The sequence below is a fragment of the Corythoichthys intestinalis genome, chromosome 20 (genome assembly GCF_030265065.1).
Source record: "Corythoichthys intestinalis isolate RoL2023-P3 chromosome 20, ASM3026506v1, whole genome shotgun sequence".
NCBI classification, from domain to species: Eukaryota; Metazoa; Chordata; class Actinopteri; order Syngnathiformes; family Syngnathidae; genus Corythoichthys; species Corythoichthys intestinalis.
This window is the reverse complement of record NC_080414.1, coordinates 37,904,293-37,930,286: the sequence shown is the minus strand read 5'-3', so window position 1 is coordinate 37,930,286 and position 25,994 is coordinate 37,904,293. Positions and strand designations below refer to the sequence as shown.

General features: G+C 39.6%; 1 protein-coding gene across 1 annotated transcript in view; it reads right to left on the bottom strand.

Annotated features, from left to right (window-relative positions):
• sf3a3 (splicing factor 3a, subunit 3) overlaps window positions 1-20,861 on the bottom strand; it is a 37,244-nt gene extending 16,383 nt beyond the window's left edge. Inside the window, exons 1-11 of the mRNA XM_057824933.1 lie at window positions 20,614-20,861; window positions 20,465-20,512; window positions 18,436-18,488; window positions 17,920-18,025; window positions 17,764-17,836; window positions 14,006-14,097; window positions 10,648-10,730; window positions 3,493-3,631; window positions 3,339-3,407; window positions 3,193-3,260; window positions 761-868 (exon numbers count right to left, since the gene is read on the bottom strand). Of these exons, the coding sequence (XP_057680916.1) occupies window positions 761-868; window positions 3,193-3,260; window positions 3,339-3,407; window positions 3,493-3,631; window positions 10,648-10,730; window positions 14,006-14,097; window positions 17,764-17,836; window positions 17,920-18,025; window positions 18,436-18,488; window positions 20,465-20,512; window positions 20,614-20,709 (935 nt within the window). The 5' untranslated portion in view covers window positions 20,710-20,861. The remainder of the gene's footprint in view (window positions 1-760; window positions 869-3,192; window positions 3,261-3,338; window positions 3,408-3,492; window positions 3,632-10,647; window positions 10,731-14,005; window positions 14,098-17,763; window positions 17,837-17,919; window positions 18,026-18,435; window positions 18,489-20,464; window positions 20,513-20,613) is intronic.
• Window positions 20,862-25,994: the final 5,133 nt, after the last annotated feature.

The following is a 25,994-nucleotide window of genomic DNA, read 5'->3' as shown; positions in this document are numbered from 1 at the left end:
AGTATTGGACTATATTGTTGTTTTCGCCAATGATGATGATAACAAAAATATATTGTCGACGAACCATTTTTTTCATGACAAGAACGAGCTAAAGCCGTGGCTTCATGGGACAAATACACGCTTTCGTCTGACAAGATGAAAATGCGCCATACTTTCTGTCGTATGTTCACAATTTCTGACATTTTCTTGTTGTGCGTGTAGTTAGTCAGCCTGCATCGTAGCAGTGTTCAGATCTTGTTGCTCACGTGACATGTCATGCGCACCAACCCTGTCACCGGTGACTGGTGGTTAACTCATTCACAACCAAAGACTAGAAACAATCTTTCGTCAACGAATTCGTTATTGTCGCCGTTGACGGAAACAACAATGATCGAAAGGGACGGATATAGCTTGCGGGCCATACGCTCCCAAACCCCGAGATAAAGTGTCTAGTGTCACTTATTTTGACGAAAAGGTATGTGTTTGCAACAACAAACATTTAAAGAAAATTTTATTTTTATCATTATCGGTTACGTTATGTTCAGTGAACTCTAGGAGCTGCGAGTACCGGCCACACTGGTATTTTTGCCCCATGTATCCTGAAATTTCTTAACAAGAGGCAATATTTTCCTGTTGAGGCATGTCTTAACCTGAAAATTCTGTATGTAGAGACGTTCTTAAGTAGATGTACTACTGTATAAATGTTCACTGTCCGTCTGAAGGCTTTTGAGATTTTTTGATGACTTTGAGCTACACAAACTTCACTTAAACGTATACTTACTTCTTAGGACCTTTGACTTTGGGATTCTTGGCAAACAGCGAAGGGTCAAGCAATTCCAGAGATTTGCCTTTGGTGCTGAAAAGTCGCTGAGCTCTCTCTTCTAGAGTGCTGTTAAATATACATAAAAATATACATTTACTGATTAAAACTATGAAATATATCATCACAGTTGATATTGATACCGCCATTCTATCAAGTAGGACTAAATATTACGATCCAGGACGAATGGTTTCATCTTGTGCTCTGGGAAAGACTATCCTTATTAAACATGAATACACCCTTTGGTGCAACCTGGACACATTGTCAGTGATGTACCCGGGTTTCCTCTGGCCTAAAGCGTAACTGCAGTCTGTGTAAACTTATGCATGGCACTTGGATGGATTGAAGAGGTCGAAATATTTAATATTTTGAAACCCGCGCCATGAAAAGAGTGACTTCCGGCCAGTCTGGGATTGAGGAAGAAGGATGAGATCATCTTCACTATACAGCCATACTATTCTGTGCAGAAAGACTGCGGATTCAGCAGATCTTGAATCGATTCATTATTTTTTGCATCACGCCAGCCCAATGTGCTGCAGGCAATTGTTGCTACACCAGGAAGAGTGGTGTGAGCGTTTTTGTGTTTCTAAAAGATCCTATTCACAACGAAGATTGGGCAAACCAAAGATAAATGTTTTATATTATGTTAAATATTGGGATCATCACACACGTTTTAATAAGTAGATGGCTTACATTTTGTGGGTGACAGTGCTCTCTGTCAGCCGGTGAAAGCGGGACTGCTTCCCTTAATTGGCCGACTGGTCGTCAGCCGGTGAATGTGGGAGTGCTTGCCTTCATCGGCCGGCGACCATGGAGTGTGACAAGCCACCCGACGTCCGCCGGTTTGTCCGCCGAGAATGCGCCATCTTCAGCGTTCACGCCCGCCGGACACTCGCTCACATTGCCCTGGGTCCGGCGGGACTGCTGGCCGGGACCGCAGCAGGGGAATGACGAGCCGGCGTCGTCTACCGAAACTTGCCCGCCGCCACAGGCTGGCACATCGGTGAAGGCAGTCACTCCCGCCGCCGTGTGTGACAAGAGTCAGGGCAGTTGTGATTTTGATGAGGAAGAGACTTGGAAGAGCCGCTCGGCTCGTGTTTGCATGTAGCCTAGCCTAGCATTCACGCCTCCTCTTTTGTTTACGCGCTTTCCTCAGTCTTCGAGGCCACAGCAGGGAAATGACAAGAGCCGTAATAGTCCGGTGGCATAAAATACCATTCGGTGGTGCAAGAAATCGGCAGTTTGACCTTGCCTGGCACGGCCAGACTGTTCTCCCTGTATTTTTCAAACACTGAGATAAAAGTCTGGGACCCAGCCCATTAACGGCCTCTCGAGCAGGTACGAAATCAATCGACAAGTCAGATTTGTTTATTTGCGTGACGTGTTCTTAACGAGCAATATCACTCTTGTGCGTCGGAAGTCGTCTCCACAAAACACAAATGGTGAACAGGAGAGCCGAGAATATGTTCCAATCCACGGTAAAATCAGTTTTAAATTACCAAAAACACATCGACACGAGTCATTGACAACAGTCCGTCTCGTGCTAGCCATGTTGAATAAACTCCGCTCTCCTTGTATGTTTCCTTCCGCGCGCAAGTCCGTCGTCCTGCCCTCGTCGCTTTACTAACGTCACGTCTGCCCGTCGCTGATTGGTCCACTCCGCCGTCTGTTTGCTGTGGCTTGCTACGCCCTGGAAATTGTATCCACTGAATGGTGGCCAGACTCAATAGCTGGAACAGCGGTGAGTCTGGTATACCAGGCAAGTTTTGACCATTATGCAGTAATTTTTCATATTCCATTTAGCACAGTACTGTTATTTGTCATGACAATACAATTTATATAGCAGTTGGGAAATCGATACTTTTACAAAGACTATCCTGTACTAATAGCGGTGGAGAGAGATAAAAACAATGACATTTTGTGTTGGCCATGCAGTCTGTTCTAGCCATCAGCCTCGTTTTTGTCGTCTCTTTTATCGCCTTTTTCCTCGTTATGAATCTTCCTCCTCCTCCAAATACGACTCAAACATATATGGCTGCATGTCTCATACTTCCTCTGGATTGACAATATTGTTTGAAAAATCCACACTTGAACCAGAATTGCTGAAAAACACTTCCTCCTCCATTGTGCCCAAGGCTAAATACTTTACCTAGTGACGTCATCACCAAGCTCGAGGCGCAGAGAGCTATGATGACAGGAGGAGCTAAACAGCAGCTTTAAAGATGCATTTCTCATCATCATGCGCTTTGCCTAATTGTTGTATATAGTTGAATCGTCTCAATATATGATTTTAATTCCAATAATATTGCTACTTAATATTTCAGTTTAGGTCAGGTGTCATATGCACTTTAATAAATAGTCATCATTGGATTATGTGTCCAAGGCAAGCTCACCCTCCACATTTAAGTCCCAATGCCAGAAGAGCAGACTTTAATCTGTCCAGACCTAAAGAGGCCAACTCCTGTGTGGAAAAAAAAAGAGAATTAGATTAGAATATAATGTGGCTTGCAAGGAACTATTTTAAAAAAAGTATTTTTACCTCCCAAGATGAAAAAGCTGAAAGGTCCAGGTGAGCCCCAGCATGCGTCAAAGCACTACTTGTCTCTTTCTTTTATTAAAAAAATAATAATAATAAAAATTAAATAACCTTGACTGATCAGAATCATCAAAAAACTAATATAAACTCAACTTACAGGCCAACCAGGAAAGGTTCCACTCTCCCACTTTCTTTCAAAGTCTGATAGAACTTTATCATAAAGATCATTCTGGTCAAGCAGAGGTTTCACCCGGTCTGTGTAGTTCTGCAGGTACTCGAGCAGCATCTCCAAATACCTGCATGGAGCTATCTACATTAGAATGGACTAGGGCGGGACAGGCTGTCAATATCAATATGTGTAGTGATCGATGTGCTAGCTATGTTTAAAATACATAATAGGCCTGTCGAGATAACAAATTTTAGTGGGTGATATATTGTCTCAAATTAATGTGATGTAATTCCCCCCACCCCAAAAATGACCAATTTAACTACAAATGTAGTGATAATATACATCCTTATAAACCTCCCATTCAAATGTAATGTTTATTCTTTTAAATAAACCCAACAAACTATATTCCATATAATACTGTTTAAAATTCACAATGGCATAACGTGTCACTTGAAAGTTAGCTTCATGTGGAATATCAAATAGGTGAGAAACCAATGCCATTTTTGTTCTCTGCCAATTAAGAGCCCACCAGAAGCGTTCATTTAATCCAAAATGACTGTCATCCAATTACATCTTTCACAATGGGCGTCATTTGAAGGCTATCGTAGTATAGAATATGTGAAAGTAACTGCAGGCATCTGCATTCATGTTGACCATAACGTGCTTTTATGTTGAAATGTTAACCGGACGTGCATGTGCTCAGCTGCTAACCTCAAACTGTGCACTTGGTACGGTAGCATAAAAAAGTATCAGAACCTTTTGGAAATTCTCACATTTCTGCATAAAATCACCATCAAATGTGATCTGATCTTTGTCAAAATCATACTGATGAAAAAAAGAGCTTTAACTAAACTAACTTTAACTAAAAATGCTTTAAAGGGATCCTCTATTTTTAAGACAAGTAATTCTTAGATAAATGTTAGTATGACTTATAATAATTTGATACTAAAACCCCTCTTAATGTTTTTGTTTTAATAAAGTTTGTAAAATTATTTTAACTGATAGGTCGTCATTCTTGTTACGTCGCAGTGCGTGACGTCAACGGGCCCCTTGCCAAAATTCCAGCGTGTCACTCGTTAGCTTTCCCAACATGTCGTCAGTTCTACCCTTCCTATTTGAAACAGATCTGAAAAGTGAAGAGCAGGACAGCACTGTCGGTCGTTCACAAGACGAGCTTCAGGGAAAAATGCGTGCAGCAAATACCTGACAAAAGTTGGGCAAAACTGGTGATGCACTCGCTGCAAGTGAGTCTCAATGGCAACAGAGCAAGAGAGTGCTGTTGGGAACTCCGGTTGGGAGCGGAGTGTATGCTGTTGGGAACTCCGGTTTTAATAGCAGATATATTCAAGGTAAGCATATTGCGTTTTCAAACTTATCCCAATATAATTATGTAGATTGTTAGCATCCAGAGCTATCGAGTGCTTTCCATACAGTACAGGCCAAAGAGCACACCTTGTGTAATCCATGTCTTGTACATTGTATCGTGTGGTAGGTAGGTAGGTAGGTAGGTAGGTAGGTAGGTATACGTGTATAAAAGTACCAAAAAGGGGAGAAGCTTCCACTTATGCACTTTTATTCACAAAAAATAATATGTCCACCTTGACCACTCTTCACTCGGGAGCTCAGTAGTACGCAAACACGCGCTCCCTGACGAACTCCAACATTGTTGTAAGGTCCACGTCTGAGTCACTGTCGTCACTGTAGCGTGCCATAGTGCTTTAATTATTTAGTATGATTTGGGGAAAACTCCCACGAAGAATAGTCAACAAAAAGATAGCAATAGTAATCCAAATCCGTGTTTTTTACTCACTCGAAGATCCAGGAATTAGACAGATCCCAAGGCAATGTTGCAGCCGCAATAAGGCCATCGATTCCACAAAATAGACTGATCCGAAAAGCCGCTGTGGGACCGACGAATCAAAAAAATGGACAGATCCGAAACCAATATTGCAGACGCGGTGGGAGCGTCGGATCCAGAAAATAGACGGATCCCTTACTTGACTGCGGATCCAGGAAAAATGTTCGGGCGCCAGTTGTAACACGTGGTGGGTAGGATACGTGCATACAGGGACCAAAAAGGGGGAAGAAGCCTCCACCTATGCTCACTAAAAATAATAATTCCACCTTGACCACTCACTTCACTCCCCCCGTTTCCATTTGACTGGAAAATGCATCCAAAATCAGCACATCGTGGCATTTTACTTCGCGAGTTTAGGCAGCAATAAGCAATTGTTGAACACGCTACACATTTGGAAAGATCCCAATTTCGTCATCACTGCGAGCCCGCAAACCATGGCGCCAACTAACGGTCAAATTATGTACTAAATATTATAAAATATTGCCATTGATTTAACATTTTATGTGTTTGTAACAACATATTTTAGTACAAGAGAACAATTGTGGTTTATTAGAGCCTACATGTATTTAAGTTAGAGGATCACTTTAAAACCACCCAAACATTGATAGGTTTTTATATTTTAATGAGGACAGCATGCAAACAATGACAGAAGGGGGAAATATAAGAAAGTGAACCCTCTGCCTAAGGAGACTTAAAGACCAAATGTGAAGTAATTTCAAGAAATGCCAAATAGGGTCACAATTAAAGTAATTAAACATTGTCCAAAAAATAAAGCATGAAAAAATAATTTATATTTGACAAAATAATCGTGCTTCCGAAGTTCAAGCCTGAAAGGGGACGAATCCGGAAGTGATACGTCACACCGGGAACAGCGATGGCAGCTTTATACATACGGCCGCCATACAAAGCCCTTCAAACAATGATTCAAACAGCGATATAAGCGATAGATCGAGCGCAATGGAGGTGATCCAAGTTTTTGAAGAGTTAGAGCAAGAAGAGGAAGTTGGAATTTTATGTTGGACCTAACATGTAATAAGCCAGACGCTAATCAGGATGCAAACAATGTGCCCAGCCTACCTGACATAGAATGGAGACAAGAAGATCCATCGAGATTACAAGATTGGTAAGATATAGGCTGTTATTATTTTTATTATTTGAAGCATATCAGGTAAATAAACCACCTACTATTGCCTGGGATAAAAGAAAGGTTTTGACGAATCCCCGATCATGTTGTGGAATGAACAGTAGAAGCTAGCGACGTTAGCTTTTATTTACCTGACATGTTTCGGCGAACACCTCTGCCGTTGGACCCTCTGACGAAGGCAGAAGTGTTCGCCGAAACATGTCAGGTAAATAAACAACCTACTATTGCCTGGGATAAAAGAAAGATTTTGACGAATTTATTAGTGTAGGCAAAATGAACTCAATGCAACTATGATCGGGGATTGCCACGAGTTAGCTTTCGGCTAACGTCGCTAGCTTCTACTGTTCATTCCACAACACGATCGGGGTTTTGCCTCGAGTAACCTTTCGGCTAACGTCGCTACCTTCTACTGTTCATTCCACAACAGTTGGCAGCACTGCTTTGACAAAGTCATCAGTCATCTATCCAAAAATCACACTTTTTTGCAAATCCTTGATCATAAGCAAACCGGTTGAGGAAGCAGGCATCATCGAAGTGTTTGTAGCAAAGAACATTACTCGATGATGGCATAAAATTCATTCGCTTCATGCGAACGAAATATGTCCATTTACATGCCCTGCTATCCTTTGGCCACTCACTTATAAAATTTCTTTAGATTGAGAACAATACATCGCCACACACCGCCGTGGCATCTTACCGAGAAGCAATGCAACAATACTGTTCTATGGCGGACTTCCCTCACAGTTCTCTGTGTGACATGATTTCCGAAGCCTGTCGAAGAAAAGCATTTTCGTTGTCAAGGGCGTTGCTATGGGTTAAACAAAAAATCTGAAAGGGTTGCGTTAAAAAAAATTACGAAAATATGCTTATAATTGTTTAACCATTGATATTATTCTAAAACATGGTTGACCAACCTAACTTCACAATTGTTCTTTAAAGAGCAATTGAAACCAATTTTTACCAAACATTTTAAGTCAGGTGTGTGCCCAATCACTGATGATTGGTTTAAAGCTACCCTGCCCAATATAAAACACACACTTGGTAATAAATGTCTTGATGACAAGAATTGTCTGATCATGTGCATCATGGCTCGGTCAAAAGAGCTGTCTGAAGACCTGCGATCAAGGATTGCTGATTTGTATAAAGCTGGGAAAGGATATAAAACCATCTCTAAAAGTCTGAATGATCATCAATCAACCGTCAGAGAAGTTGTCTACAAATGGAGAGTTTGGCACTGTTGCTTCTCTCCCAAGGAGTGGCCGTCCACCAAAGATGACGCCAAGAGTTCAACGTAGAATACAGAGAGAGGTAAAAAAAGAAACTTTTTCCTGTGAGGGCCTGTGAGGGCCACCGTTTGTAACAAGCTGTTACAAACGGGGTCAGTTTGTAACAGAAAAGGTGTGACGATTGCAGGAGTGCCAAAATATAAAAATGTATTGTTTTTCAGAAAGCCACAATAAAATAATCCTTTCTGTATTCTTCACGGAACAAAAGTGAATAAAATAATAATAATAATTTAATATAATAATAACACTATTCATTAAATAGATAATAACAAAATAACCCTCTCTGGGTTCTTCATAGAAAAAAGCCAGGAAATAAATAACACTATTGAGAAACTTTTTTTTTTTTTAATTATTGTTCAGGGGGCTGGACCAAATGTGGAGGCCGGCCGTAGTTTGGGGACCACTGCCCTAGAGTGTCTGCTTAAGACTTACAGAAATCACTGCCACGGTCCAATATCTCTGTGCGCACATCAACTACAGTGGTACCTCTACATACGAAGTTAATCCGTTCCAGGACCTTGTTTGTAAGTCGAAATGGTCGTATGTCGAGCAGGATTTTCCCATAGGAATACATTATAATTCCATTAATTCGTTCCACAGCCCAAAAACCTTCACTAAATCCTTAAAAAATACTGCTGGTACTATTACAAATGGCAATTACACATAGCAAAACAAATAAATTATAAATCAAAATCGGAATAATAATAATAATAATAATTCCTGTATTAATGTAACGAATCCGGTTCTAATGTGGCGGACGTTTTTTGCTGACCCTGAACGCACCGCGGGGCTGACGTGCCAGAGACAGACCGGTGAGCTTGAGTTTCACTTTCACTTTGAATGTTTTCTTGAGAACACCGTCAATTGCGGCAGACAGAAGGTGTTTTTGTTTTGAATAAGTTGTGAAATAAATGATAAAAACGTGGCGAAGTTGGCAATTTCTCTGGAGATGTTACCACAATAAGAATTGTCAGCTTAACTTATAAAGACTGGCGAACGATGGTCGGAGGAGGACCGTGGAGATGTACTGGACTGTCTCAGAAAATTAGAATACACAATATTCTAATTTTCTGAGACAGTCCTGTACATTAATCCACCATTTAAAGCAGGGGTGTCCAAACTTTTTGCAAAGGGGACCAGATTTGGCGTGGTAAAAATGTGGGGGGCCGACCTTGGCTGACGTCCTTTACATAGAACAATATACAGGACTGTCTCAGAAAATTAGAATATTGTGTATTCTAATTTTCTGAGACAGTCCAGTATTGTTGAACCATTTCACGGATGCCCACCCTACGCTCATATTTTTCTGTCATTTGCATCTTCATTTAGAAGGTAAGCGTCAACTTTTTCCTTGTTTCACCACCTGTACCAACCTTTTCTGAAACCAGTGTTGATTTGTCACACAAGAAAATCCGCCGTGCATTCGTCTGCGGTGCTGCCATTGTCGTCGTATTTCGAGCATGTCGTCGGATGTAGAAACAAATGGCAAGTCAAATTTTACGTCGGATGTCGAAAAGTTCGTGTGTCGAAGCGATCGTATGTAGAGGTACCACTGTATATGTAAAACTATGGCCAAGAATGGTGTTCGTGGGAGCACTCCAGGGAGGAAGCCACTGCAGTCTAAAAAAACATTGTTGCTCGTTTAATGATCGCAAAAAGGCACTTGGACACTCCACAGACGTTTTGGCAAAATATTTTGTGGACTGATGAAAACAAAGTTGAATTGTTTGGGAGTAACAAACAATGTCATGTGTAAAGGAAAAATGGAACCGCTCCCCAACATCAACACCTAATGCCCACATTGAAGCATGGTGGAAGGAGCATCATAATTTGGGCCTGTTTTGCTGCCACAATGAATTCAAAACTTTAGGATGTTCAGGATGTTTTGCAGGAAAACCAGAGGCCGTCTGTCAGACAGTTGAAGCTAAAAAGAGGATGGATACTGCAACAAGATAATGAAGATGAATGAAGAAGAACAAAATACACGTTCTGGAGTGGCCAAGTTAAAGTCCAGACATGAAACCCATTGAGATGCTGTGGCATGACCTAAGGACAGCGATTCATGCCAGACATCCCAGGAATCTGACTGAACTACAGCAGTTTTGTAGAGAAGAATGGGCCAAGATTAGACCTGATCGATGTGCCAGACTGATTTGCAGCTACAAGAAGTGTCTGGTTGAAGTTGTTGCTGCCAAAGGGGGGCCCACAAAATATTAACTGATGGTTCACTTACTTATTTTTCCCCCTTCTGTCATTGTTTGCATACTATCCTCATTAAAATATGAAAACCTATAAATGTTTGGGTGGGTTTAGTTAAAGCAGAGTTTTTTCATCTGTGTGATTTTGACAAAGATCAGATCACATTTGACGGTGATTTTATTGAGAAATGTGACAAATTTCAAAAGGCTCAGATACTTTTTCATGCCACTGTATTACCTCACACATGGGATATCCTTTGTACATTTGTTTTTTGCATCGCTTGCAAAGGATTTAAACAAGCGAGTTTTCATGGTTGTCTTGTCCGGATATTCAATTACATGGGTTAGTGAGCCAGCTAATTTCCTAAACGCCGAATACCCGGTCTAGTGTAGCTGCCGGCTACCCGTGTAAAAATCAGAGCTAGCTGAAGTGACGTCGTGGGGCGCGCCAACGACACTTTTTGTGTGGCATTATGGCATCGTAAACAATGGTGGCGAATGGTACAGATGCGGCTTTCCTGCTCCTCTTTTTACAACTGAGAGGGCTAGTATATTTCACATTTGAATTGGTAGAGTTTTTACCGTTTTCCCCTCGTTCTCGTGTCAACATCTCCTTGGTATGAAAGAATGAAGACAAAAAAATACATGAAAACTCACTTTTTGTATTCTGCATTCTTTCGATCCTTGGGGATATCAAACAGTTGGTCAAATGATGAAAGGTAGGCGATATACTCAAGTTTCTGTTGAAAGAGTTGGATATTAGTTAAATGTCATCCCAAACTTTTTTTTTGATGAATCAGAAATCAAATATGGTACCTATTCTCATATTTCATAAGGAGGCAAATGTCTCCTAAAATGTTCTACGACCCTGGCGAAATATAGTGTGAATTTGCAGAGTCTGAAAATCTTGATATTATCTGTGACGTCAAGCCGGTGGCTCGGTCAGAATGGCTGAAGGCAACAAATTACAAAAGGCCAGCTCGCAATGAGGCAGGAAATATAGAAGTTTTTCCTGAAATTTTATAAATAACACTTTCAGTGCCGGAGAAATGGCTACAAAGTGGTTAGAACCTATGGCGGGGGTACTCTTCCCATTTCCCAGTTTGGCTGTAGGGCCAAAAAAAAAAAAAAAAAAAAAAAAAAAAAGACATCCTTTGAGATATTTTTCAGTCTTAAAGCTGCACTTCAAGCTACAAAACATTCGTTCTGGAGTGGGTTTCGCACCATCATTCATAGTATTTGTATCATGAATCACATTTTCCAAGTAAATCGCCTAATACGTTCCAATCTATACTAAAAACAAAACATAAAATTTGCTGTCATGTCCTCTGATAACTTGGCTTTATCTGTAATGTTTTGTCGCGTCCTAGGGGTGCTTAAGTGTAACTAACCTGTTAAAATTCCCAGGATGTTGCCACATGACTACTCGAACACATAGCAACTTAAACAGCCATTGCTTGCCATTTAATCTTGCTGTTTGTGCCTTGATAAAGCATTGCTTGTAAATTCCATTTTTTTGTTTAATATACATGAGCATTGTGTAGCACATTGTTGGGTATATTTTTCCTTTGTTTACATTTATAGTCAAACATAGCAGTGGTCTTAGCAGTTAGAACTCCATTACTCAGTGTGCGATCGGATTGCCCACGGGGCCACAAGATATTATACACATGGAAGTGCACTCTGCACTTTACACTGCAATATACACTCTACACATCCTTGAGATATTTTTCAGTCTTACATTCCAGAGTGACAGAATGAATGTTCATTCGCCCCTCCCTGTCAAAATGGATTCGACATCTAGTGCCATCAATGGCAGCTAGTGAGTTTATTCGGCCCAAAATGAACTGGTCCGGCCGGCATGACATCTAATTGCCATGAAGTGGCCCGCGGACCAAAATGAGTTTAACACCCCTATGATAGGGTGAAACGACAACCATCATTTAAGGGAATTTGATTGCCCCCAGGTTGCAGTAACATGCTACCAATGTGAAGTCAATTTCGAAGCTTCTCTAAGCAATCTCTAAGAAAATAAAACAACATTTACGAACAACAGTGGTACCTCGACATACGATCTCTTCAACACACGATGTTTCCGACATCCGAAGTAAAATTTGACTCGCCATTTATTTCTACATCCGACGACATGCTCGAAATACGATGATTTATGTCTGCGCTGCAGTTTGTTATACTGCAAGACGGACGCACGGCGGATTTTCTTAGAAGAGAAATCAACATGGGTTCCAAGAAGGTTAGTGTAGGTGGTGAAAAAAAGTAAAATGGTGATGCTTACTATTAAAATGAAGATGGAAATGAAAGAAAAATATGCGCTTGGCATGCGCTTCCGTGAACTGGCTCGACAATATGGCCGTAGAATGTCTACAATCTTGACGGTCCTCCTCTGACCTCCATTCGCCAGTCTTTACAAGTAACAAATATTATTGTGGTAACATCACCAAAAAATTGCCAGCTTTGTCAGGTTTTTAATCATTTATTTCAGAACTTGTGCAACACAACATGCCTACTGCGTGCCCCAGCTGAACAAAGTGAAAGTAAAAAGTCCTCTCTCACTCTGTCAAGTCAGTCACGCGGTGCGTTCAGGTACACCACACAAAACACATCAGCTACATTAAAACCCGATTTGTTATATTATTACAGGTATGATTATTATTACTTTTATTATTAGAGGTGTGCTAAATTTCCGACTAGTGCTGCAACGATTAATCGATTAACTCGAGTATTCGATTAGAAAAAAATATTCGAATTAAATTTTGTTGCCTCGAGTATTCGCTTGATTAAAGTGGCTTTGTGAAGTTTTATTTTTTTGAAAGTGTTTACATTTAGTTTATTGATTAGGGTGGATAGATTGCCCTCCAGTCTGCCTCATTTCACATGGCTGAATCCAACTGCTTCCTGTTAAGACCAACGTAAGCTGAGTTTTTCTTTGGGCTAATGTTTTTTTATGCATTCGTAATTTAGTTTATATGGATATTTAGCCATTTTTGTGGGAATATGAGTCTGAACAATTTGTTAAGAGCATTGGAGAAAAAAAAGTTAGCATTTTATAGCATTTAAGCTAGCAGACTTTTGCCATGTAAGTTAGCCAATTGTTCTTTTGTTGTACATAGATCCTCATCTATTTATTTTTAATACCGTTTGAGGCTCAGCTCAGGTATTTTAATTTTTCATGTTCCTTTTCCGATTACTCGATTATTCGAACTAACTAGTTCATCGATTAATCGACTACTAAAATAATCGATAGCTGCAGCCCTATTTCCGACTCTTCGATTATTCGCGATTCGGCCGTGGAAGATCCGAGAACGATTCACAAACATCCAAATTCCGATAATTGAAATATGCCAAGTATGGCGGAACTAAAACACAGTCAGCCCGGTCCTTGGGATGCAATGAGGAACGGACCGAGAGTAAACATCATGCTCCAGTCATGCCGCTCGGTAAAAAAACAATAATTCCTGACTGCGGCTGACAGCCACTACAAATTACGCCCACATAATGCTACGCTAGACATCTCATGTATATAGAACTAGTTGCGAAATGACAGACTCAGCAGCGTTAGCACATGTATAGAAAACTACATGCGAAATGACAGACTCGCCGGCGTTAGTAAACAACTGACATCTTAAAGCAGTATACTTCTCTGGAAGGCTTTGTAGCAAACCTTCCAAGCGACCCTAATTAACTTTTTATCTAAAATACTCCTAAATCGGCAAAATGTTGACTTGAATCCATCTTTAAATGACGAAACAGTTTTAAAACTTTCATATGTCGAAAGTAGATAGAAGGGAAATTATAGGGGAAATTTCCATTAATGGAAAATCCTGCTCCACATACGACCATTTCGGCTTACAAACAAAGTCTTGGAACGAATTAACTTCGTATGTAGAGGTACCACTGTATATGGATTTATGGTTATTTCACAATTTTATCCTTTGGGATAATCACAAGCCTGAGTTTGCTTTACTTGGTTTCAAAAACTATTGAGGAGGAAACAAACCTCAGCTGCCTTCAAGTTGATGTACTTCAGGTAGCAGTCGTGGAGGTCAAGGTAGCGGCCGTATCCTTCCTCATCGGTGAATTCCACAAGGTCTGTAGCAGTTCATTTAAGTTTGTTTCAGTATATAAACAACATACTGTAGACCAGCATTTGCAAAAGTTCTAAATTACACGCTATTATGATGACCAATCATTGTCAACACTGGATTTGGTCACACATTAGCTGCCTCCTGCCTGGATAGAGCAGAGTGGGAGGGGGCAGGGGGTAATGGGGTGGTGACGCCGTTGCAAACGCGATGATGATTGGCTAGGTGGGCGGATCATGCCCTACTTAGTACTGGCACTACTTCTCGCTCATTGAAATTAAAGGCAAGAATGAGTCCTTTTAGCCAAGTTTATGTTTGGTTATTAGTTTTTGTACTTGAATTATTTTCAAGATTTAATATTGTTACTTTACAGAATATTTAAGGATAGTGTTCTGCTTATTGTGCAGTAGGCCTAAAATACAGTCTCAGATTTGCATTGGTTAATGGTCAGTTTACATTTTTGTTTTCTGAACAGACTAATACACAGGTGTCAAACAGATTCCAGAAAGGTCCAAGTGGGTGCAGGTTTGCTTTCCAACCAATGAAGAGGACACCTTTTCACCAATCAGATCTTTTACATGTGTAATCAGTTAAACTTTGTCAGGTGCTACTAGTTTCAGTAAGAAGTTCATTGGTTAAACTCTCTGCACGGTATCGGTTAGAACAAAATCCAGCACCCACTTGGCCCTTTCTGGAATCGGTTTGACACCTGTGGACTAATACATTTGATCCAAATAAATATCACGTTGCATATTTTTGCACCCGAGTCTGAGGGTGGGGGGTGGCTGTAAGTTTCAATCATGTTACTGTCCCACCGAATTATTTTTGAACAAGGACAACGTACAAAAATACTTGTCTTTATTAAATGATTCATTGAGTGAGTCCACTCAAATTTGCTCAGGCTGCTGATAACTAGCGACGTCCCGATCGCATATTTTTGGACCAAAGTCTCAGTCGAAGTCACCTGATTTTGAGAATCTGCCGATACAGAGTCTCAATCCGATAACAGGAGTTTATTTATTTATTTATTTGAAAAAAAGTTCCAAATATGTTACAGTACAGTACTGTTTACAGTACTTCTTTATCGTATACATTTTTGTTTCTTTTGGCAATGCCATTGTATTTCTGGATTATTTTGTTACTTTTTAGCCCAAAATAAATAAATAAATAAATAAATACATTTAAAACCCGATCCTTTTCACTCGATACCGATCCTCTAAAAAATGGCCCGAGCGGACCGATTTCCAATCACGTGATCGGGACATCTCTAGTGTAGAACATGACTTTGCTGAGTAACTAATTACTTTTACAATAAGGTAACTCAGTGGCTAACTCAATCACTTTTTGGGAGAAGTAATTTGTAACTAATCAATTACCTTTTCAAGTAAGATTAACAACACTGCTCATAAATGGATGAAATCTGTACTTTTTTGCAAGAGGCTTCCATGACTTATTAAAAAAAAAAAAAAAAAAAAAAAAAACATTTCATGAGGGCTGTCCCAAACGACTAATTTCCTCCCGATTAGTAAACAGACTATCTTTAGGATTAGTCGACTAATCTAATAATAAGAATTTTTTTTTTTTTTTTTTTTTTTTAATTAATTTAGCAATGAAAATTTTGCTGGCTCTTATCAATTCACAAAAACATTTTGGAACACTTAAATTATTTATTAAAGTACAAAAAAACACATAAATAACAATAATAACTCACAAATAATGAGTTCCAATGCTGTTAGCATTAACTAGTGCAAAAGAATGGAAAGTAAACAGATTCAGAACACTGACTTTCACATACCTTTCCAACATGATTAAAAAAAATTCTTAAAAAAAAATACCTAGCATTAATATTATAGTATAGTACAGTACTATATATAATAGTAATATAATAATTATTCATTGCCAATCAGACTTTTCATAAAGAGTTTCATTTCAAAAGTATTCTTGGTGTACAATCTGAATTCTGAAGTATGTGGGATTAACTCCAGAAATCGTCACTTATATGACGAACATGACATGCTTTTATTTTTAAATGTTCACCGGAAGTTCATTCGCTAAACAGCTAACTTAAGCTTTACGCTCCGCAGACCAAAAAACAACACTTTTTGTCATTGCATGCGGTGTTCGTAATAGTTTTTTTCATTTTTTTTGTTTGCAAATGCTGTTAACCAGCGATTTACCATGTTTGAAGTGTCACATTTTAACCGCAAGTTTGCGTTTTGGAGAAGACTGCCAATGTTTTATAGCAGGCTAAAGTAGTAGTAAAGTAGTTAAAGGTAGTCTTTTTTCCCCCATTCACCTCAATGTAGCAATGCTAACGTTTACAGTGTTTAATATAGATGTGTTTTCTTATTTTGTATGTCTGAACTTTAATTCTACAGCGTGTTGATGAGAGAAAGGAACTAGAGTCTCATATGCCATCAGCATGCACGTACAAATGTTTGCATGCACACACGCACGCACGCAGCGATAAAATGCAGCCGTGAACATAACCGCCATCATTTTTATTCAACGTGCCATAAATGGACTCATTGCATATCGCGACAGGCTTAGCAACTTCGTTAAAACATGTCATTAGTTAGTTAGATTGACTTACTCCTGTCGTCTTCAAAAATTACAACTGGGTGACAGCGTAGGTGTTCATTCATGGGTGACGTGCAGCCAAGCTTGGCATGGAAGAGACAGGACACAACAGTGTACCCTCCTTTGTTTCTTTGGAATAAGTCAATGTTTTGGAAACACTGGTGCCCTTTTTTGGCTGTGTGCCGCTTTCCCCGCTTGCATACAGAGCGTCCGAAATTCTTATCTTTCCACGCATATATTTTTTAACCCTTCGTTAACAGTCGACGGGATGTTGTGCTCGTCGACGGATTTACGTAACCGATGACGTCGACAATGACGACTAGTCGGGACCGCTCTACATTTCATTCATTTCCAAGTTTTAATAAGTCACATTTTTCCGTCTTAACTCAAAATGATTGAAGTGCACAAAGCAAAAACCACCTATTTGAGCATTATGTGAAAGTTTCACAGTTCAAGTAAATACCCTTATTTATATCTAGGCAAGCATGCGTAATTAGTATGGAATGAATACATTTTGTGTGCCTTGTGTCCTGACTGCAGTTTAATAAACTGGTGAAAAAAAAATTTTTTTTTTTTTTTTTTTTTTTTTTTAGGCTTCTTCTAAAGTTCATACTGTGCTGTCTGTCAGCTTGCCAATTGAATAGAGATGTACGAACTTTTCTTTACGAGGGCCACTCTCAGAATTTTTTTTTTTTTTTTAGCTTAAATGTCTCTTAAATGTCTCGTATTTAGTTTTCTTAAAAAAAATTTAAAAAATCAAAAACTTTAAAAAGTTATTCACCAGCATGTTTTCACATTTTAAGCAAATCATGCCATTATGAAAAAAAAAAAGATCTACATCCTTATAGAAAACTGCTTGGGGTGGAAAAATACTAATCTGAAAAATAAGTCTAATAAAATTTGTATTGAAAAGGAATCGCTCAGGAACCGTATCAGAGTGAAAGGTATCGAAAATTTTGGACTGATACCTAGCTTGAATTTAGTGTGCTAAATTAGAGATGTTTATGCACCCCTTAGCAGATTAGGTTTTGACACACATCCATTAAGTTTATGGCACAGTTATAAATAATGAGAATTAGAGCTCACGACTTACTCTGAGCTTCGTCACTTGGGTTGTCTCTGGCTCTCATCAGCTCTTCAAACTCTGCAGACATTGGAATGGAAATCTACAGAGAGAGAAATCATTGGAAAGACCTTAAAATTGTAGTAAAAAGGATTCTTTTTTTCTAAACATCGGTGATCCACTTACTTCATTTGGGTGCTTCCTGTGAAACTCCTTGATCTGTTTGAGTCTATTGTAGAACTCTGCAAATTCATTGGGCCCCGAGATGGCAGCCAGCTCATCTCTTCTCATTCTGTCAACATTATGTAAGGTATGAACATGCCATGTCATTTGAATGTTTTTATCCAACCCGTGGTATGACATTCAAAACATGACTTATATGTATCCCTTTCCAATGCAAAATCTGAAGGAATACATTGAATACACCCAAAATATACACTGCTGGCCAAAAGTATTGGCACCCTTGCAATCATTTTCTGAGAGAAATTGAGCATTATCTGACAGAATTGCAGGGGTGCCAATACTTTTGGCCAGCACTGTATCATGATTTCCACAGGACAGTCGGTCCTTTTTTATCATCTTGACGATACATATTGTCATTTCGTACATCACTAGCAAGCACACTGGTAGCCACATTTGTGCGCCTAATCAATAACTGCCCCGGGAATATTGCAGCCAATTTACAAAACAAAAACAACTTACCCATCTTTATCTTCATAAGAGTCTCTGAGATTGGCACTCACTTCCATATACCTCTAAAAAAATATGAAGAAATGATAGTGAGCGTTAATAATGACCATTAGCATTTTACAAAAGTCGTTGTCATTAATGTGTAGTTTAAATTGGACTCTTCACCCTTTACTTTTATGCAATATTATATATATATATATATATATATATATATATATATATATATATATATATATATATATATATATTACATTATAGCATTTTTTTTTCCAGTTATACCAATATCAATGCACAAACTGTCATATCATATCAAGTCAGCCATCTGCCTCCTGAGTACAGTAAATTGTCATATATGCACTATTGCTGTATATTACCACTTGCTGCTTGTCAGTTATTCACTTTGTTCCCAATCTGTAACCTGTGTTTTGTATTACCTTTATTGTACTTTTGTTTTATGTAGTGCACTATATGGTGTAGTTTTAAATCTTCTTGTACTCTGGATAATGACTATAAAGACTTTGTATTCTATTCTACTTAAAATTTCATTTTTTTTTATTTACACAGATATCGATACATTGGCTAGGAAATCCTACAATATTCTAAAATGCAACTAACAAACATATCCTTCTGCTGTGAATTAAAATGACTATCAGTAGATGTCCAATCCATTTAAAGTGGGAGGAAGTGAATGATTGGAAGTCTATTTTGGGGTGATCCTGTTCACTTCCGGTTCTTTTTTGGGCACTTCCGGTTGCTTTTTAGGCATTTACGGGTCACTTCCTGTTGATTTTGGCTTATTAAACAGCAAGTGATGTGGGAATGTCCCAAAATCAATAGGAAATGACTCACCATTACAGGATGTGATCTGTAAATGCCCAAAAATGAACAGGAAATGACTTGTAAACTTGTCCCCATAATAAGCAAGTGTTCGTGTTCGTTCACCACCATCAGGGCTTCCTATTAAACAAAAATGTATCTATCTTTGTACTGAATACATTCATATCAAAGTACTGCACAATATAAATGCTTACAAAATTACACAGCATTGATGTGTAAAACTTTAAAAAATTCACTTTCATGTGTAAATTTACACATCAAATGTACTTATAATTCATATCAACTCAATATTTTTGTTTTCAGTTATTTCTATATACATTTTTTTCCGTTAGATCTACTCATACAAAAATCGATAGTTAACTAATAGCATAAAATTATTGTTTACCATTATTAAACATATTCATTTTTTTGTGCAGCTTATCCTCACGAGGGAGCTGGAGCCTATCTATTCCAGCAACTATGAGCTGGCTCTCTGCAGGTTTCAACAAGCCAGACTTTTTGAAACCTTTTAAAGACCATAATGAATACAGTTTAAGACCCATTTCACATCGATATCAGCATTAAAAAAATTTTTAAAAAGTGCAAAAGACTTGAAGGAAAATGACTGGGCAGCACAGGTAGCTCTGCTTTGTAGTTACATTGAAGCGTCCTCAAAAACTGAAACATTTAAAAGTAATACTAAATTTCATGCATGTTTTAAATAAAAGTAACGTCAATAGATTTTTAAATCCCTTTCAAAATTGTATTTAAATGTATTTTTTTTTTGTCAACCCCCCTGATACACCGGGTACACGCAGAATTGGATGCCAGTCAACGACAGGGCACAAGTAGAAAAAGAACCGATCACGCACACACTCATACCTACCGACAATTCACAGTGTTCAATCAGCCTACCATGCAAGTGTCTGGGATGTGGGAGGACACCAGAATACCAGAGAGAAAAACCACACAGGCACGGGGAGAACATACAATCACCACAAACGACGACCGCAGCCCGGGATTGAACCCTTGATTCCCGAACTGTGAGGCAGACGTACTAACCGCTCATCACCCTGCCGCCAGTACTAAAATAATATGTTACATTAATTTGAATGAAAAATGTATTCTTATGGAGTGTCGTTTCAAAGTGTAGTGTGTCAATGCTCAAGCTACTTCTCGTGAGAATAAATGGACGTGTATATAGAGTATATTTGACACTACTTACATCCAACATGGCTCTTGTCCTATGATCAGAGTTAATCTGATCCCTCAACTGTCGAGAAAGCAAATTGGTAATCAAATACAGTATCATCATTTCAGTCCAATATAATGATAGCTAGAATGCTAACTTAAGCATAATGTGGGAAAACTCACCGTCGATTTCTTATGCAATACTTCTTTAGTTTTAGCATCCATTAGCCTCTCCTTTTCTTCATGATAGCGACGTTGCTGCTCTAATATTGTCTCCATGTTTGATACAGTAACGTAACAAGCACTCAGAACTCGGAAAATATAATGACAGAACACAAAGCAGGCATGTAACGCGGTTTTCGACTTTGCGTTCACAATTCACATCGGTTTCCTGATCCTGTTGAACTTGCGTTGGCGAATGCATTCAGTATCGCCATCTACTGGGCTGGGGTATTGCTACCACTACAGCTACCCTCTATAATACAGTGGTACCTCTACATACGAAGTTAATCCGTTCCAGGACCTTGTTTGTAAGTCGAAATGGTCGTATGTCGAGCAGGATTTTCCCATAGGAATACATTATAATTCCATTAATTCGTTCCACAGCCCAAAAACCTTCACTAAATCCTTAAAAAATACTGCTAGTACTATTACAAATGGCAATTACACATAGCAAAACAAATAAATTATAAATCAAAATCGGAATAATAATAATAATAATAATAATAATAATTCCTGTATTAATGTAACGAATCGGGTTCTAATGTGGCGGACGTTTTTTGCTGACCCTGAACGCACCGCGGGGCTGACGTGCCAGAGACAGACCGGTGAGCTTGAGTTTCACTTTCACTTTGAATGTTTTCTTGAGAACACCGTCAATTGCGGCAGACAGAAGGTGTTTTTGTTTTGAATAAGTTGAGAAATAAATGATAAAAACGTGGCGAAGTTTGCGATTTCTCTGGAGATGTTACCACAATAAGAATTGTCAGCTTAACTTATAAAGACTGGCGAACGATGGTCGGAGGAGGACCGTGGAGATGTATTGTTGAGCCATTTCACGGATGCCCACCCTACGCTCATATTTTTCTGTCCTTTGCATCTTCATTTAGAAGGTAAGCGTCAACTTTTTCCTTGTTTCACCACCTGTACCAACCTTTTCTGAAACCAGTGTTGATTTGTCACACAAGAAAATCCGCCGTGCATTCGTCTGCGGTGCTGCCATTGTCGTCGTATTTCGAGCATGTCATCGGATGTAGAAACAAATGGCGAGTCAAATTTTACGTCGGATGTCGAAAAGTTCGTGTGTCGAAGCGATCGTATGTAGAGGTACCACTGTATATATATTTTTTTCAATTGCATTTTTTGGCGCTTTTTTGGGGGGGGAGTGACATTTCAAAACGCTACATCCTACAGCAGGGGTCCCCAAACTTTTTCCTGTGAGGGCCACATAACTTTTCCCTTCTCTGATGAGGGGCCGGGGTCAGTTTGTAACAGAAAAAGTGTGACGATTGCAGGAGTGCCTAAATGTAAAAAATTATTGTTTTTCAGAAAGCCACAATCAAATAACCCTTTCTGGATTCTTCACGGAACAAAAGAATATAATGTAATGTAATGTAATGTAATGTAATGTAATGTAATGTAATATAATATATTCATTCATTTTCCATGCCGCTTTTCCTCACGAGGGTCGCGGAGGTGCTGGAGCCTATCCCAGCTAACTACGGGCAGTAGGCAGGGGACACCCTGAACTGGTTGCCAGCCAATCGCGGGGCACAAGGAGACATACAACCATTCATGCGCACACTCATACCTACGGACAATTTAGAGTGTTCAATCAGCCTACCATGCATGTTTTTGGGATGTGGGAGGAAACCGGAGTTCCCGGAGGAAACCCACACAGGCACGTGGAGAACATGCAAACTCCACACAGGAAGGCCGAAGCCCGGGATTGAACCCTTGATCTCAGAACTGTGAGGCAGACGTGCTCACCACGTGCCACCATGCCACCATAATATAATATAATAATAATAATAATAACAACACTATTAATTTAATAGATAATAAGCAAATAACCCTCTCTGGGTTCTTCACAGAGAATGCCAGGAAATAAATACCACTATTGAAATTAAAAAAAAAAAAAAGTCAAAATGCTGTCTGGTATTGTTCAGGGGGCCGGACCAAATGTGGAGTTGGGCCATATCCGGCCTGCGGGCCGTAGTTTGGGGACCACTGTCCTACAGTTTGTGTACAAAAAAACACAATTTACACATGTATTTCAGGATATTGAGGCGCACCAAGCTATTATTCTTCTCGCAGTACGTCTCTGCCAAAATTATTATAAAATAAATTATAAATGATTCATAAATAATAAATAATGTACAATTATGCCAAAATTTGCCCAAAACTTTCCCATTGTCTAAAGAGGTAAATTTCCCATTCATTTTCAACGTCCCAATTCGCCATTAATTTCAATTGCACAAAAACCTCAATTCACCCCTACCTTTCAATGACAGACCATCAAAAACTTACATTGGCACACCCCAAAACATATGTCTATTGGTGGTTGTGATTTTTGACCAAACACGTCCCATTAAAGCTGCAATGTGAAGTAAGGTTGGCCAACCATGTTTTTGAATAATATCAATGGCTAAACAGTTATAAGCATTTTTTTTTTTTTTTTTAATGCAACCCTTCCAGATTCTTTGTTTAACCCATAGCAACGCCCTTGACAACGAAAATGCTTTTCTTCGGCAATCTTCAGAAATCTTCGGAAATTACGTCACACCTAGATGTGCGAGGGAAGTCCGCCATAGAACAGTATTGTTTGTTGCATTGCTTCTCGGTAAGATGCCACAGCGGTGTGTGGCGATGTTTTGTTTTCACTCAAACGAAAAGTTGTATGAGTGGCCAAAGGATAGCAGGGCACGTAAATGGACATCTTTCGTTCGCACGAAGCGAATGAATTTCACGCCATCATCGAGTAGTGTTCTCTGCTGCAAACACTTCGAAGATGCCTGCTTCCTTAACCGGTCTGCTTATTATCAAGGATTTGCCAAAAAGTAAGTGTGATTTTTGGATAGATGACTGATGACTTTGTCAAAGCAGAGCTGCCTACTGTTGTGGAATGAACAGTATAAGCTAGCGACCTTAGCCGAAAGTTAACTCGTGGCAATCCCCGATCATAGTTGTTGTTGCGTTCGTTAGGTTAAGCGTGTTTAAATTGTGCGTCATCTAGAATCGTGTCCAAAAGGGTTAATCCACTGTCAATCGGGAAACGGGTGTGGATGTGCATATAAACGGGTCGGCGTCGCGGTAATTCATGGTCACGTTGCAGTAAGAGACACACACCGCCGGTGAGCTTGTGCACATTTATTTGTATTTGTATTATGTATTTCCACCTTCATGCTTCAAGCATGGCATTGCATTTGTACGGTTCGGCGTTCCTTTCACGGTGATCGCTTGATAGCCTTCTAGTTTGTTTCGCGAGAGCCGCTGACAGGTGACAATTTAGCGTGTTGGCATTTAGGCAATCTCGCAGCGAATCAGCGAGCGCGCAGGTCACATAGTGAATCATGGGAAATGTAGTCTCGGGACAACAATGAAGTGGTGCTTTGTAATCTGTTCGCTTGTGTGAAAAAACTACATTTCCTCACGCCATTAGACGCCACTTCCTGCCGAGAGCTGTGCCGAGCTGTGTTCTTACTTTTCCATAAGAACTGCTCCATGTGTTAATAAAGAGACAAGGTTGTCAGCACGCCGTGTGTTCGATACATTTGTAAACAAAAAGCTCATAACAAGACACTATGCACGAGCCGTTTAAGAGACGCTGGAGTAGGAGGAGAGGAGGAGATCGGCGAGAAGCAAAACTTCGCGTTCGAATGTGGCGGCAGTCCGCTATTATTTTATTTTCTTATTGTTGCCACAATAAAGTGGAGAAAGCCATCAACGACTCATCTCCTTCTTTCCCCCCAACGTTTTTATATTATTATTTTATATGCACAAGAGCTGCCGGATCTGCCAAAATGAACATGAAGTCTGATTATTATTGTTTTTAACAATGTCATCAGATAGACAAAAACATAAAATTATGTGCAAATGCCTGCATCTTCAAATCATGAAAATAATAACAGCCTATATCTTACCAATGTTGTAATCTCGATGGGTCTTCTTGTATCCATTCCATGTCAGGTAGTCTAGGCACATTGTTTGCATCCTGATTAGCGTCTGGCTAATACATGTTAGGTCCAACATAAAATTCCAAGCTCCTCTTCTTCCTCCAACTCTTCAAAAACTTGGATCTCCTCCCTTGCGCTCGCTCTATTGCTTATATCGCTGTTTGAATCATTGTTTGAAGGGTTTTGAATGGCGGCCGTATGGAGCGCTGCCATCGCTGTTCTCGGTGTGACGTATCACTTCCGGGTTCGTCCCCTTTCAGGCTCGAACTTCGGAAACGCGATTATTTTGTCAAATATACAACATATAAATTATTTTTTCATGCTTTATTTGTTGGACAATGTTTAATTACTTTACTTGTGACCCTATTTGGCATGTGAAGAAATCAGATAGTGGGGCGCGCCCCCCCAGGGGGGCGCAGAGCGATGCCAGGGGTGGCGCGTGTGACCTCGGGGAACATGCTTTTTTAATTTTTTAATTTATTTTTTGTCGTCCTAGAATAAAGTGTACTTGCACATCCACTCAGTGGGTGGCAGTGGTGCTCTCATTTTCAAAGTGCGCGCAGTATTTTTGAAGTCAGCAAGAGCACACGGAAGAGACTCGTGAACATGAAGTGCTGGAGAGCTGTGCGGTAGTGTGCGCCGTTTTCGAAAGCCGTCTGCGGTTCTCACGTGTCCGCCCGAGAAGGGCCATTTTCGGCTTGGGGTCGTCACGACGACCGCCCTCATCTACAGTTCTCCCTCCGCCGCCGAGAATGCGCTTTTTTTGGGCCGTTTGCCTTTTGGCTTTGACATTTAATACCGCGGCAGATGAGGAAAGACCACTGTTTACTGTGTCTAAAAATGATTATAGCGGACAGCCGGAAGCCAAATCAATTAAGACGCCACTTAAAGACATTAGACCCCAATCTCATTGATAAGCCGCTTGGTTGTTTTTCAGCGAAAACGTGCCGAATATTGCCAACAATCGTCCCGCTTTGTTAGTGTTATATCAGTAAACCAGTGAGCACTGTTAGCATCCTCAGTGCAAAATAACCCCACACAATTGCAAACTGGAGGTGATACTGTGAGCAGCGAAAATAAAAACTGCCCTTCTGTCCAAACGCACTTTTTTTTTCTTCTTCTTCTATTCAGTTTTGTTTTTTCGGTCAATTTTTTTGGCATATTGTCCTCATGAGTTAATGTTTCTAATCAATTTGAATTTGTTATTATTTACTGATTTTATTTTTCAGTATCAAATGGTCAAAAATGTACCTTGGGTATATTTTTCCAGTTTGGATGTGACTTTTTTTTTAGATTCAGGCAAATTGATGCGCGTTAAGTCTTTTCTGTTACAAACAAAACAATGTTAATAAAGTTATACTTTATAAGTTGATCTCTGTTATTTTCTCT